Source organism: Melanostigma gelatinosum (genome assembly GCF_949748355.1).
Source record: "Melanostigma gelatinosum genome assembly, chromosome: 17".
Taxonomy (NCBI): Eukaryota; Metazoa; Chordata; class Actinopteri; order Perciformes; family Zoarcidae; genus Melanostigma; species Melanostigma gelatinosum.
The window spans coordinates 5,445,612-5,458,561 of record NC_136650.1 but is presented as its reverse complement, the minus strand read 5'-3'; the positions used below and the strand labels follow the sequence as shown (position 1 = coordinate 5,458,561).

Below are 12,950 nucleotides of genomic sequence, written 5' to 3'. Positions count from 1 at the left end.
CTGCTCGGAAGCGACAACCGTCAGAATCACGTCACATTCATCATCGGCACTATAAAAGCACGGCCGGTGAACTTGATCAGAACACTGCATTGCATCGTCACTCTACCGAGTAGTTGTCCTTCTTGACTGTCATGTTGGTGTTTCGTTCGCTCCAGTCGTAGTTGACCTCCTCCTCCTCTTTGTCGTTCAGCCACATCAGCTCTTTGGTGGCTGCAATGACGAAGGCGTGGAGCTGGTCCAGGTAGTGCAGACGGGCCTTAGAGGCGTTCTGCAAGGGAGCGTATGACAAAAACATTACGGTGCCTGTTGAGGGGCGGATTCTGAAGAAACTGGATGGGAACAGAGCGCTAAAAAGTGACATCATGGTGAAGTTTCATGCTGTGTTGACGTTACTGAACCTCCATGAGATCAGCTTTGGAACAGCCTTGTCTTGCTTAAGTTAAAGAAATGAATCTCTTTTCATGCATGTGTCGTAGCTTACCAGGAGCTTGCTGTACTGCAGCTCCAGTTTCCCCAGATACTCGCGATAGGCAGCTTTACTGGCAGCTGAGATCTGACTCTGGAGCAGGAAGAGGCAATAAGAAACATTCAAAACAGGTCAGTCAAGATATCATGGGAAACGATTAGAAAGAAAAATACTTTTGTCGATTCTGACGAGATCACATTTTTTCTAATATTGAATATTAAAATCTAAATCTGAGTCTTCTTCACAATGGCAGCAACATGACTGTATATTATCCAAACCACTAAAGAAAGACAGCTAAGGGAAGGAGCTTTCTACAAAGCTTGATCTACTACGGCTATGCTACACCCAATAACTCAATTTTCCTTCCCAGATCAAATGTATCTCTGCTCATGCCAGCTCAGAAGCCTGTACCTCATCCGCCTTTGCCCTCTCGATCTTGGAGCGGAACTCCTCCACAGACTGGTGCAGGCCACGGTGGCTGCCCAGCTGGGACTCCACGGTGGGCAGGTCGGTGCCCCACTCGCCGTCGTCCACCCGCCGTTGGTTCTCCTCCACCCAGCCCAGCAGATCGAGGATGTAACGCATGGTGACCTCATCCAGCTCGGGTCGCACCCTCATGGGGGCCTGCTGCAGGGTGGTGACCTGGGCGGTGTGGATCTGAGTCATGGGGATCTGTGTGGTGGTCACACCGGACTTGAGGCGCAGGTTGTACTCGCTGCGGAGGTTCACCAGCCTCTCATGGAGACGATACACTCTAGAGCCGGAAGAGCAATACAGAATGTCAATTCATTCATTGATTCGTCGATCAAGAGAAAAATAAATCTTCATTATTTTAGAATCAGTTCATTGTTTAAGTCATCAAGAAAAAACACCAAATATTCACTGAATCCAGCTTCTCAACTTTGAGGGAGATATTTGTTAATTATTACCTTCGGGTTCTAGACTACAGACTAAATAGAGAATGAACGCCAGGCTATAAATGATAGCATAGCTGATGTATGTTATACTGTAGAACAAAAGGTTGAAATCTCTTTGGCGTGTGTTAACCACAGACCTTATGTCAGGCTTCTAAACAAAAGATCATTCAAAAAAGGGAACTGGAAGTGCAAAAACCAAACTCATTTCCAGATAGGACTGATTCCTGCAGCACTCTATTGAGTAGTTAAAAAAAGAGATGCGCAGATCAATTGATGATGAGAATACTCATCTATTGCAGCCCTCATGTCAAAGGTTGGTCATTTTAAATGTCGCAGTTTGATTTTTGCACCTGCGATACATCTGCTCAGCCTGCAGGTGGCGTCCGTCTTTGAGCAGCTGAACGTCATTGAAGAGGAAGCGGATCATTCCTTCTGCTTTGTCCAGGTCTGCGTCCATCTCTGCTGCGTGCTGAGCGGGTCTCCCGGCGCTCAGCAGCCTCACGTCCTGCAGCACGGAGACAAACAGCGTTACGCGTGGCTCTCGTGACTCTGGGTGTGGTGCGTCCGAGATGCTTGTGTCTCACCGTCTGCAGCAGAGTCTCCACCTGGTTGAGCTGCTCCTCGCACACCCCCGACTCCATCTGGACCTTACCGACGACCCTCTGAAGTCGCTCCAGCCTGCAGAGGGAGAGGGGGGAGGTCGAAGGTCAAAAAACACTTTAAATAATGTAGACTAACTGACAGTCTAATTACTTTCTAGCTTTTTGTCTGATGTGATTAACGGATTATCTGTTGACAAATTAAAGTCAGACTAGTGAAAAGAAAAGCACTCACTCCGTCTTCCGGCGGAATAAATACTTTGACTCGTATCCCTGATGCATGAAAGCCATTTTAGAGCCCTGCGTGTCCACTAAAGCAGAGCTGGTGTTTTTTAAAACTCTCCACAGCACTTTCTCCAGTCGTGGGAGAACCAAAAGCAAAGGCAACGCCCCGATAACCTTGTTATTAAAGGCAAGTTTATGACCAGATTGTTGCCATGGCGAAGGCACAGTTGTCATGTGTTTGCCCAAATACCATTTTTACTTCCCATCCCACAAAGCCAACTCAGTTCCCGTGTATAAGTGGATGCTATCATTGGGAGATGAGTCATCGTCGTGGTCACACAGTAACCAGCTGGTGAATCATTTCTGATCTTTATTTCTGAATATTTAGCGTTTTTAATGTGCAGTTTGCTTTGGCAGCAGAGCATGTGATGATGAGGTCTAGATCGTGGTCTACTCGCCTCTCAAATTCGGTCCTGAGGAGACGCTCTCTCTCCAGTATGGCGATGTGCAGACGACCCCATTCCTTCTCCACATCAAAGGGATGGTAACCGGGCGGCACTTTCACGTGTCCTGCCTGAACGGCACCCTGCACAATAAGAAGCACATTCGGGCTGCAGCTAACCTTTATTTTCATTATTTAGTCATCCCGATTATTTCTCAATTAATGGTGTTAAAATGTCACTAAAAAAAAAGAAATCACAAAACACAAGATAACATATTCAAATGTGTTGTTCTGTCCAACCGTTGGCAAAACAAGTGTCACATTTTAGTAGCTGTAACTAGTCACTATTCACTAAACAGTGACTGCAACTATGAAACAATTATCAGAACAGTTGCAGATTCATTTTCTGTCAGAGGACTCATCGAGTAATCGATCGATTAATTCAGCTCTAAAACAGTAAAAACTCAAAGTAAACTGAAGCTAAATGTTACGATTCCCTCAAACGTTGCTGAGGAAACTCACCTCAAAAGACTTGAAGATGTGTTTGGAGCGGTTCTTGTCTGCCTCTTTAGCAGGAAGCTCGGTTTCCTTATACTTCAGGAACTGACGCCACAGAACCTGCAGATCAGAAAAGGGAATAATAAATGCATCGTCATCGTTGGTTATTCTGCTGTCATGTTAGTCGAAACACTTTAAGACTTAAGGCCCAGATGAACTCACCTCAATCTCCTCGTAGCTGTTGGGGAACTTCCTCTCCTCAAAGATGAGGATGTGGTGTCTGATCCACTGCAGCAGCATGGTGACCAGCTCATAATACTCCTGCCAACGGAGCTCCAGCTCCTGAAGCACAGATAGAGAAACAGGTTCAAGTTAACCGGTTTTTTTATTAGTCATTGTTCATTTTTTGGGGCATTTCTGCTGTGATTTGACGGAGTAGAAATGAGGGAGAAAGAGGAGTGTGTAGCATGCAACAGCGGTCCCACGGCTTTGAACCCAGGACGTTGCAGTTATATGGCGTGTGCTGCATCCACTCAGCTCCCAAGGCTCTCCTATTACACACGTCTGCTAAAGCTGCTGAGGTCACGACACTGCTTCATACCAGACTCATCCTTTCTTTGAAAAGGGATTATAAGCTTTACTTCTCTTCTAACGTCGATCCTGCTTTAAGGTTTCAATGTGATGATGCTGATAGAAATTCGTTATGGTAATTTGCAGTCCTTAGCGGGTGCAGGCAGCTGCATAGATAAATAAGAAAACTCAGATTTGCACTGTTGCAATCATTGTGAACTGCTCTGTTAAGAGCGTCTGCTACGCTACAACTATTACATAAATCAGTAAGGTGATCATTTAGGCCACGTTTAAAATACTACTTCTCGTCTCTGCTGGAAAATGTCTTCATAGTGCTCTGAGAGATGATCTGATGATGAGGAAGAGGGGACTCACATTGGCTGTAACACCGTGCTGAACGTCTGGTACCCTAGGCATGGCGTCGTACATAGAGGAGACGTATGTGATGATGGATTTCTCATCTGGATGGGGCACATCCACATCTGTGGATAGAGGTAAAAAAAAGCATTTTTTTAATAGAATTTGAATGAGTGTGAAGCTGAAGACAAGAAATGCAAACAAGCTCAGGTATATTCCCCGAGTACAGCTTTCAGGATTCTCTCACCCTCGGGGTCCAGCAGTCGGGTGACGCCCAGGTCTCTCTCTGCCACGCTGAAGGCCTGCTCCAGATTCTGCTGGTTGCTCTGTCGGTACACTTGACTCATGTCGATCAGAGTGGGCCTGCAGACAGCACGCAGCCAGAGAGAACCGGGAGTGAAAATTGGTGGTTACGCTGTTATAAATGTCAATAAAGACTTAATAACCTTACATCGTGTGTGAGGGTTGAAGATCTCAGAGAGAAAAATGCTCATTAATCACCTTTCAACATTTCTCTTTAATTTTCCCACCTGGCTGTCAGGTAAAAAAAGAGTGACATTTCATATTTGATGTTGCTGCAGGGAGGTTTAATCATGAGCAGTGCGTGTTTCCTGATACCAGGGAGGGCAAGCAAAAACATGAGTCCTCACTGCCAGAGATGCTTCAAATTCCCCCATTAATTTATGCACAAATAGCCTTTGAGTGAACTTTGTGAGGAAGATAACTGCAGTCTAACATGTCGCCACAAGTTCAGAGCATAAAAGATAAAAGTGCCTCTCGTGCCTACAAACAGCAAAGACACAGATAGCTTTCAGGACACAGATTGTGGAGTAAATTCTGCACATTTAAGCTTCAGTGGAAAAAGTATTTTGCATACGCTTGCACGACTCTCTGGATGTAGTATTCTCTGTGTGGCCGGGTGGGTTCCTGCTCCACGTAGCAGGCCTGTCTGGAGGACAGCCGGTCCCTGCTCAAGTGGAGGAGGTGAGGCTCCGATCCCAATTCGTGCTCCTCGCTCTGGGAGACTCGCCAGGAGCGAGCGCCGGGGCTGGTGGAGCCTCGGCCCGAGTCGAAAGAGTTCTCGGTGGGGATGTCCTCGCACAGCATGACCACCCGGTCCTCCAGGTCACTGACTGAGCCCGCGGTGCTGCTGGACGCACTGTTCAGACGCCTCTTTGAGTGAAACTTCCTCTTTAGCTTCATCATTGTAGCAACGGTCAAGTTTTGCGGCACTTCCAAGTGAGTGAGGTCAAGATTTTAGCTTTTATATAGCGAAAAAAAAGAGAAGCAAAACTATGAAAAAAACACGACTAATTTTATTCTGGCTCAAGTCCACTGGTAATTCCTAATTATATCAAAGAGAATCCTTATTGTGAGCTGTTGGTCAGACTTCTGTTGCAGCCGGTGATCGCTGAGACTCCTCGCTGCACGTCCTGCTCTTCCTCCACCAAGAAAGAATCTATGGTGGAGCAGTGAGCGTACCTGTGTTTTGCTACAACCTGCCGAGGCTGCAGCGAGCATACCTCCGGGGCATCCTTCTCTGAAATGAGATTGATACACCCACACCGGGAAAAGAAAAAAACTCTCTCTCTCTCGAAGGAAGCGTACTCGGGTTGTTCATGTTATTTTTGTGTTGTGTGGTAAGCCCTCGCGTGCTGTAGGCTTCTACATTTTGTAGTTTCTTTATTGAGGTGGACAGCAGCTGTGGTCAGCAAGTTTTCAAGCAAGTTCACAGCAGGAAAAAACATAAAATCATCTATAAAAGCTTTTTAAAACTTCAAACAAAAATCTGGTTTTTTTTACACCTAAGTATGTTCAAAACAGTCATATTACGACCCGAAGTCAGGTGTGCTGCTGTGAAACTCAAAGAGGATTTTGGCATTCCTGCCTCTGTACAAGTGAAATATGAAAAAGGTCACAGAGAAGATTTTTGAAATCAGTGGAAATTTCATGTCCTACGGTGTTACAAGATCCCAAGTCCAGGCAAGCTCTTCTAACCAGCAAATATTTCTGCGTGGTTTAAAAAAGAAATGCTTCAGGGCAAGAAGTTGCCATGGCAGCCGTTCTTAGATAATCCTTTTGTGTCACTATTACTATAAAGGCCGTTTTAATCACATTTTAGCTCCTTTTGGCAATGTCTGTTTATTGCATGTATGTTAAATTCTAAGTTCTGTCTTTCTTGTCCTTTTCCCCTTAGCTCACCATTTTAATCCAACACTTGGTAAAGACCGGACATTTTAAAAGTACAAGGTTTGACTGGAACCCCACGAGCCCGGCAGCCTCCGTCTACTGAGGATCGGTGTCTCACCTGTGTTTGTGTATGATGGCGTTGAAGAGCTTGCCGTCCCTCCAGCCGGTGGTGAAGTTGTCGCAGCGCAGGCCCTGGTATCCCTCCACCATCCTCTGGGACCAGAGCAGCAGCTTCTCCTTGGCCGTCATGTCGTCCGACTGGCCGTTCACCTGAATGTCTGAGATCTGAAGCAGGAGACGGTGCAATGAGTCAGAGATAGTAAACTTACATTTCATTTCTTTAAACAACAAACTGCTGCACTTCTGCAACAGCTCTGATGATGTTTAGCTCTGGATGCTTTGGAGTCTGAAGCACTTATTTTCAGTCACTTTGGACAAAGGTAACTTCCAAATGAGTTTCGAGAGTTTTTCCTAATTCTTACATCGAACGCTTCCACCAATACTGTTATATTTATAAAAGTAAAATTACTTTTTTTCATCTTTCTTTCCTTTGATATTTCTGTATTGAAGGAGATTGAAATGTTGGTTGAAGGGCTGGATCACTTTTTTCCAGTTTGCCCGCTGATTTCTTCCAGACTTGAGATGAGTCACGTTAGAAACCTCAAATAACAACCAGCACTTTCACTTGGAGAAACATTCAACTCACTGTTTTGGAGAGAAACACAAAAGCGTTGACTAAACGCCAGAAAAAGCAGAAATCATAAGAGTGAAAAGTCACTGATCTTAAGAAGTGAAACTGTTCCAAACAGAGATTCTCAATAAATCCTCTGGCTGCTGTGAACGAATGTTGGACTGTGTACCAGAACCTCCACAGGCAGATCTCTCAGCTCTACAAGAACACACGACTGAAAAGAATCACTCAACAAAGAGTCTTTTCTTTGTGTGAAAGACGACAAGACTTCAAATAGAGCACAGGTTTAATCAGTCCAGATGTCCTCGGAGGTTAATCCCAGCGCTGTGTTGTCCCTGTGGGACTTGATATGAATTTTACCATTTAAGTTTTGCATTTGGCTATTTTGCATGAGTCCATCATCCAGTAGTGTCTGCCGGTGACATCTATCATCAGATGCACAAATGATACTTGTTAAAAGTCCTCCGTGTTTGTTTTGGTGTGCTTGACGTGCCAGATGGGCGGGGCTCTCTACTAAACGAGGCACAAGTTGTAAAAAGTTGCAACAATCACAGGAAAACGTCTGGAAGTGAACTCTGTACGTTTGATACTTGAGTTGTCTTGGTGCAGAAAACTTTACCGACTCCGTTCAGTTCAACAGAAATGTCTGCAACTCGGTGTCTCTGTGTCTCTGCTTGGTGATTTGTTTTGACACATATCAGACCAGACAAACATCCGAACGCGAGGTGAATCTGCCGTATGTTCTCTGCACATTATGCGTGAAGGTTCCGGTCCTGATGAACATCACAGTCTCGTACTGGAATAAATGCGGTTTTATTACCACAATATGCTATTTCCAGTGTTTTTTGGTATGACGATGAGTCATAGCAGAACTAGCAATTTCACGTACAGGCTCTTCTCTTTTCTTTTTTTTGCAGGAAAGGGTGGAGGAGTGAAAATAGAAATGCATCTCTTCCTTCTGCTATTTTCCCTTCAGAAGGGAAACCCCGGTGCTACAGTGTGGACGTGGGCACAGCGTGACTCAGAAGCTGAAACAGGACCTCCGCCCTCGCAGCCTCTTTTTTTTTAAAGTCTCGAGAGAATACCGGCTCGCTCTGTCACCGGTGTATTACTAAAATGGGATCTGCACCTGGGGAGCTCGGCAGGACTACACCATTGTTTGTGATAATCAAAACAAAGCGGTTATGGGTTTCTTTTTAAAGAAATAATAGCTGCCTGATGACTAAGTGCATCTACATGGACCTTTTGTTTTGGTTTTCTTACTTATGTTCGGTTAGATATTAGAGAAAATGTCACTTTTATAACATTGACAAACCTCTCGTTTCCACTGCAGCTTTTGAGTCACGCCCACGTCTCCTTCCAGCTTTCTCATGGGAATCGCTGAGTCACACGGACGGGGAAAAGGATCCCACATCCCAACATAACCATCATACCCATCAAAGAATCTCCATGTACTCCCACTGTTTCCCCCCGAACTCTACCAAACCATCTGCCAAATGAATATCCAAACACATCTGCATTCTTTACTCCAATGTGGCCTTTGCTGCTATAGGTGGTGTAAGCTATTTCATACTGTCAATGTTTGAATGAAACATTTAGATTTAACGGTAACATATAGATCTGCACAGCACCATAGACAGGAGTAAAACAATTAATAAAAGGCTCTGAAATGTACCTGAGAACATCCTTCTTCAATTAAAAATGAATGAATGAGTTTTTTTCCAATGTGTAGACTGGGTGCACTCGAGGACAGGAGAAGCGGTCGTGGTTGTAAAAGCCTAAGTGCTGCCAAATGTTCAATGAAGCCCATTTGGAAAGGATTGGCTGTTGGACTCCGTGCCGTACTGTAACTGCTGTGTCAACATCAGGAGAAATCAAGGCTGGTGATTGAACCTCCGAGCCGCGGAAGCAAACTAATCAGCGTGTAATGAAAGTAAACTATGGAACGCACGGTACTCATGCAATGGAAGAATTTCATCTGACGCAATTAATGTGCAGTTTGAAAGAGAAACAACACATGCAGTTCAGGGAATATGAGTCAGCTGTTCCCAACAAGGCTCAGTCAGTCTACTTTGAATACATGCAAAATGCAATTTAAAGAACAACTTTTTGTGTCCAAAAGCTTCTCTCAAATCTCCTAATTTAACTTCACTGTCGTAATGACAGTAAATGAGGGCTGACCCGTCACTGTAAGCGTCACTGTAGTTTGATCGATGCAATTGTTGCGGGAACCAAAGTTCACACGCCCAAATTCTGTCTGGAAACCTTTAGCTGAACGCTGTTGGTAGCACATGCTGAGGTTAGCACAACCAGGGGACTGGCGTACGAGTCAGTCCACAACAGATGCTTTTAAGTTTCATAGTCTATTGAGGCCTGGTGCAGATTATGAAAGTCTGTTCAGTGTTTGCTTTGAATTATCCGTCCGTCTCTGAAACCTGCACCACTGTCAGATTGATAAATAAATGAAATAATAAATAAATAAATGAAAATGAATGGATCCTTGTGTATTTGTGATCCCTGCTGACTCCTAAACCGTGACTTCTGTGTACCGTTACACACCTACGCTGTCCTACATACCTGGAAGTGAAGGATGATGGTCCAGATCAGCCCCAGGGTCAGCTTGGGGTTTCCATCGGCAATGTCGTCATTCCTGATGTTGACCAGTTTGACCTGAAAAGGTGCCGTTTTTAAGTTGGCGTGGAAAGTTGAAACAGAACTCAACAAGGAGGAAAACAGAAACATTCAAACGCTCGTTTCATGGAAATGTCCCGGTCTACTGACCTGTCTGCGTTTGAGGAAGTCCAGGGCGATCTGTACATTCTGCAGCTTGTGGAAGCGCATTCGGCCTTTCTCCCGCGGCTGCAAGAGCGGAAGAGAACTCATTAAAGAGTGTTGAACGATGGGCAAACAGCAAGGCCCCGTGACTGAGGAACAGGTGTGTCGGTTGTGCTTAAAACAAAAGATCTACTCTACTGGATAAAAACAATCATCACAGTCACGGTCTGAACTTAAAATTCAAATACAGCTAATTTGAAGTGCGATTTCAAATTCTGCGTGATTGTGATCAAAGCGTTTGGTCAGACCTGACCCTAAATGACACCAGGAATGCATTGGAACAGACCAGCCAGCATGTCTGCAGGTGAGAGCATGTTGATGAATGACACACGATCTGAGCGATTCCCCCGATCAGCCTTCTCAATCCTCATTTTCTATTCGACCTGCAATCAGCTTTCCTCTGCACCGTTGTCCTGAAACACCTTCTACATCTCATGCCGGTCTTTGATTTGAACTGCGGCGCAGTCCAGTCGAGCAGCATCTCTGGTTTCTAAACCTGCACGGGACAGAGTTACCCAGCAGCGGCGGCCACGGCATGCATTGCTGCTCCGCGTCTTAAGGCGGTAAGAAGCTTTGCTGCAGAATTAAGTCAACATATCAGCTCGCATGTGATGGAATTTGTGCCGTTGCTTTCAATGCAGTGAAGGAACCCAAAACTATTGGATCATGCCAGCGATGGTCTGTAAGTTTAAGTCCAAAAAAGGCCAGTTTGATATTTAACAAAGACATGAGATCACTGATTCTGCTTCATTTCTTAATTATTTGTTGTATCACCCTGTCCTGGCGATGCAGGTGTGCACGCAGGAAGGATTGTGTTCAGAATCTCCTGGTTGGTGCCTTCAGGTGTAACCCAGTGATGAAAAGCTTTGGATTCATCAACCATTCAAGAAACCAAGAAAACAAATCATGAAAAGGATCATGTGATATTGTCTTCTTCTTTCTAGGATGTACGTTTTTTCAAGGTTCCAATTGAAATTTGAGTGAAAACTTAAAAGTGAAAGACCTGATTACTCGACTCCACATACGAAAGAGGACTACTTTTAAATAAGCAATGGCTGTAGAAATGAGTCCACTCAAACCTCTGCTAGCACTTGCTGTCTCCTCACAGACTCCTGACCTCGGCGAGCTCACTGACAAAATGGAGGACGACGATGTGGACACAGAATAGGGGAACAATACAGGGGAGTGCGACTGTCATCATGCACAACCCAGCAGCCACCTGGGGTGGTGACGCATGCCACGCCCGATGCCCGCAGTCCTGGCGCCACTCACCAACCGCACGTTCCTCACAACGTCGCGCTCCCTCGGCTACCGCAGCAAGAGCATCGCAAGAGAGGAAGGCGGAGGCACAGGGGAAGAGGGCAGGGCAAAGGTCAGCAGGAATTAGAAAAAAGGAAAATGAACCAGGGCTCAAACAAGTCAGTGCAGAAAGGTTACGAGATGGAAGCAAAGAATGAAAATTAGTGTCTTAAAGGCGACATCACCGGAAGGTGTGTTCCCAAGAAAACAGCTACGGTAAGAAAAGTAAAATAAGAGTGCGCATAACCGCAGCATGTTCTGAAATGTCCAAAAACCTCCACAGAATCAAAGTCAACACATGCTCAGGAAAACATATGAAGCGGTTCACCTTACAGCGGACTGGACAGGAGAACACATACGGCAGCAGAATAAGTCAGTGGGACAAGGAGACAGGTTTGGACAGGACAGGGGGGTTAAGGCAGAAGCAGATGTCCTAACAGCTAAGGGGTTAAAGGTCACCGAAGCTCACCAGTGTCTCTCCGGAGAGCACCTCCAGCAGGGAGATGAGGTTGTGTCCATCTCTGAGGTCCTCGTACAGGTCGGTGATGTGTCTCTGGGTCTGTGGAGAGAAGACAAGGAGGCAAAATGTTGGTGATAGAATATGGATCCATACATTTTGAGTCAGCATCAGTGGAGAGCCACAGCTTAACGCTCACACGTGATACGAACAGCACTGGACCACCTCAACACAAACGGTGGACGGGGATTTGGACGAGGCACAGACACCTGTGCCTGAATCCCGTAACGTTACGTACAAATGAGGAGAGCAACTTAAAAGGAAAGTTTGGATGTTTTGAAGCGGGGTTGTATGAGGTTCTTATCCGTAGTCAGTGTGTTGTGTATGTGGATGAGTCAGCACGCCCCCAGTTTGGAGAAACAGATCTGCTGTGGATGAGCACCTCATACAACCCCACTTCAAAACCGTTCCAACAACAACTGTCTGCCTCCTGCAGTGGCAACTGCGTCCACATTTGGGGTTCTTTTAAAAAGTTTGTATTTTCATAATTTTGGCAGTGAGTACCAACATGTTGGTTAAAATCCCTCATTGCAGAGTAAAGCCATGTACAGAAGGTCAAAGTTCAACCCTGAAGTTCAGTAAAGCAAAATCTAAGAGATTTTTTCAAATGTTTTTTGGGTAAATATGTTTATGTTTGCCTTCATTTTCTCTTCCAAACACGTTAAGTAAATCCTGGGGTTCTTTGGTCGCTAATTTCCCATCATCCTCTTGGATGTGGTGATGTTGCCGTGTCCCCCTAATCACAGCAATACAGTTGATCAAAATATTACGTCACAACCAAAAGGAAGGATCCTATCAGTATCAGGGTATATATTGATAACACGTCCTGCTGACTTCATGCACGCCTCTTATGACTTCATAAACTGTATTTGTTATTTCTTTTAGCTGTTGTAGTGAGTTACAGTTGCACTGCAGAAAAGGCTCTTACAGGAGTTAGAAAGGAGGGTCAGGGGTTAGAAGCCCAGAGCTCAGGTGACGTATGGGAGGGAGAGAGGGTAGAAAGGTGTACACAGACATGCAGGCAGACATGAATGTTTGTCCACTCAGCACTCTGCTCACTGACAGCACCTACCTCTGCCTTCCAGTGCTGATGGGAAAAGGATGGGAGGACAGGATGAAGGATGGAAAGAAGAAACAGTTTGATGAGAGAAGGTCTGAAACAGCAGGGACTCGTGAGGGAGGAGAACAGACCACAGACAGACGGGCGCTGGTCGGATTTGACACACAGACACTTTTCCTGTTTGGTTTGTAATCGTTTGATTCGACTGGTCCCATCTAAAACTGTTCTTTCAGTCTTGTTTTTATCAATGTTTGTGGTCTGCATTGATGAAGGATTCGCAAAAA

General features: G+C 45.3%; 1 protein-coding gene across 5 annotated transcripts in view; it reads right to left on the bottom strand.

The window, feature by feature from the left end:
* The window catches only part of pleca (plectin a), a 78,688-nt gene that overhangs the window by 20,341 nt on the left and 45,397 nt on the right, over positions 1 to 12,950 (bottom strand). For 3 of the 5 annotated variants that reach the window (XM_079288415.1, XM_079288417.1, XM_079288418.1), the window contains exons 3-17: positions 12,679 to 12,693; positions 11,559 to 11,648; positions 9,737 to 9,814; positions 9,533 to 9,625; positions 6,383 to 6,549; positions 4,322 to 4,437; positions 4,093 to 4,199; positions 3,370 to 3,489; positions 3,172 to 3,267; positions 2,666 to 2,793; positions 1,968 to 2,061; positions 1,734 to 1,888; positions 878 to 1,220; positions 482 to 559; positions 107 to 268 (exon numbers count right to left, since the gene is read on the bottom strand). In XM_079288415.1, coding sequence (XP_079144541.1) covers positions 107 to 268; positions 482 to 559; positions 878 to 1,220; positions 1,734 to 1,888; positions 1,968 to 2,061; positions 2,666 to 2,793; positions 3,172 to 3,267; positions 3,370 to 3,489; positions 4,093 to 4,199; positions 4,322 to 4,437; positions 6,383 to 6,549; positions 9,533 to 9,625; positions 9,737 to 9,814; positions 11,559 to 11,648; positions 12,679 to 12,693 — 1,842 coding nt within the window. The remainder of the gene's footprint in view (positions 1 to 106; positions 269 to 481; positions 560 to 877; positions 1,221 to 1,733; positions 1,889 to 1,967; positions 2,062 to 2,665; positions 2,794 to 3,171; positions 3,268 to 3,369; positions 3,490 to 4,092; positions 4,200 to 4,321; positions 4,438 to 6,382; positions 6,550 to 9,532; positions 9,626 to 9,736; positions 9,815 to 11,558; positions 11,649 to 12,678; positions 12,694 to 12,950) is intronic. The other 2 variants (XM_079288416.1, XM_079288419.1) reach the window with 1 other exon arrangement.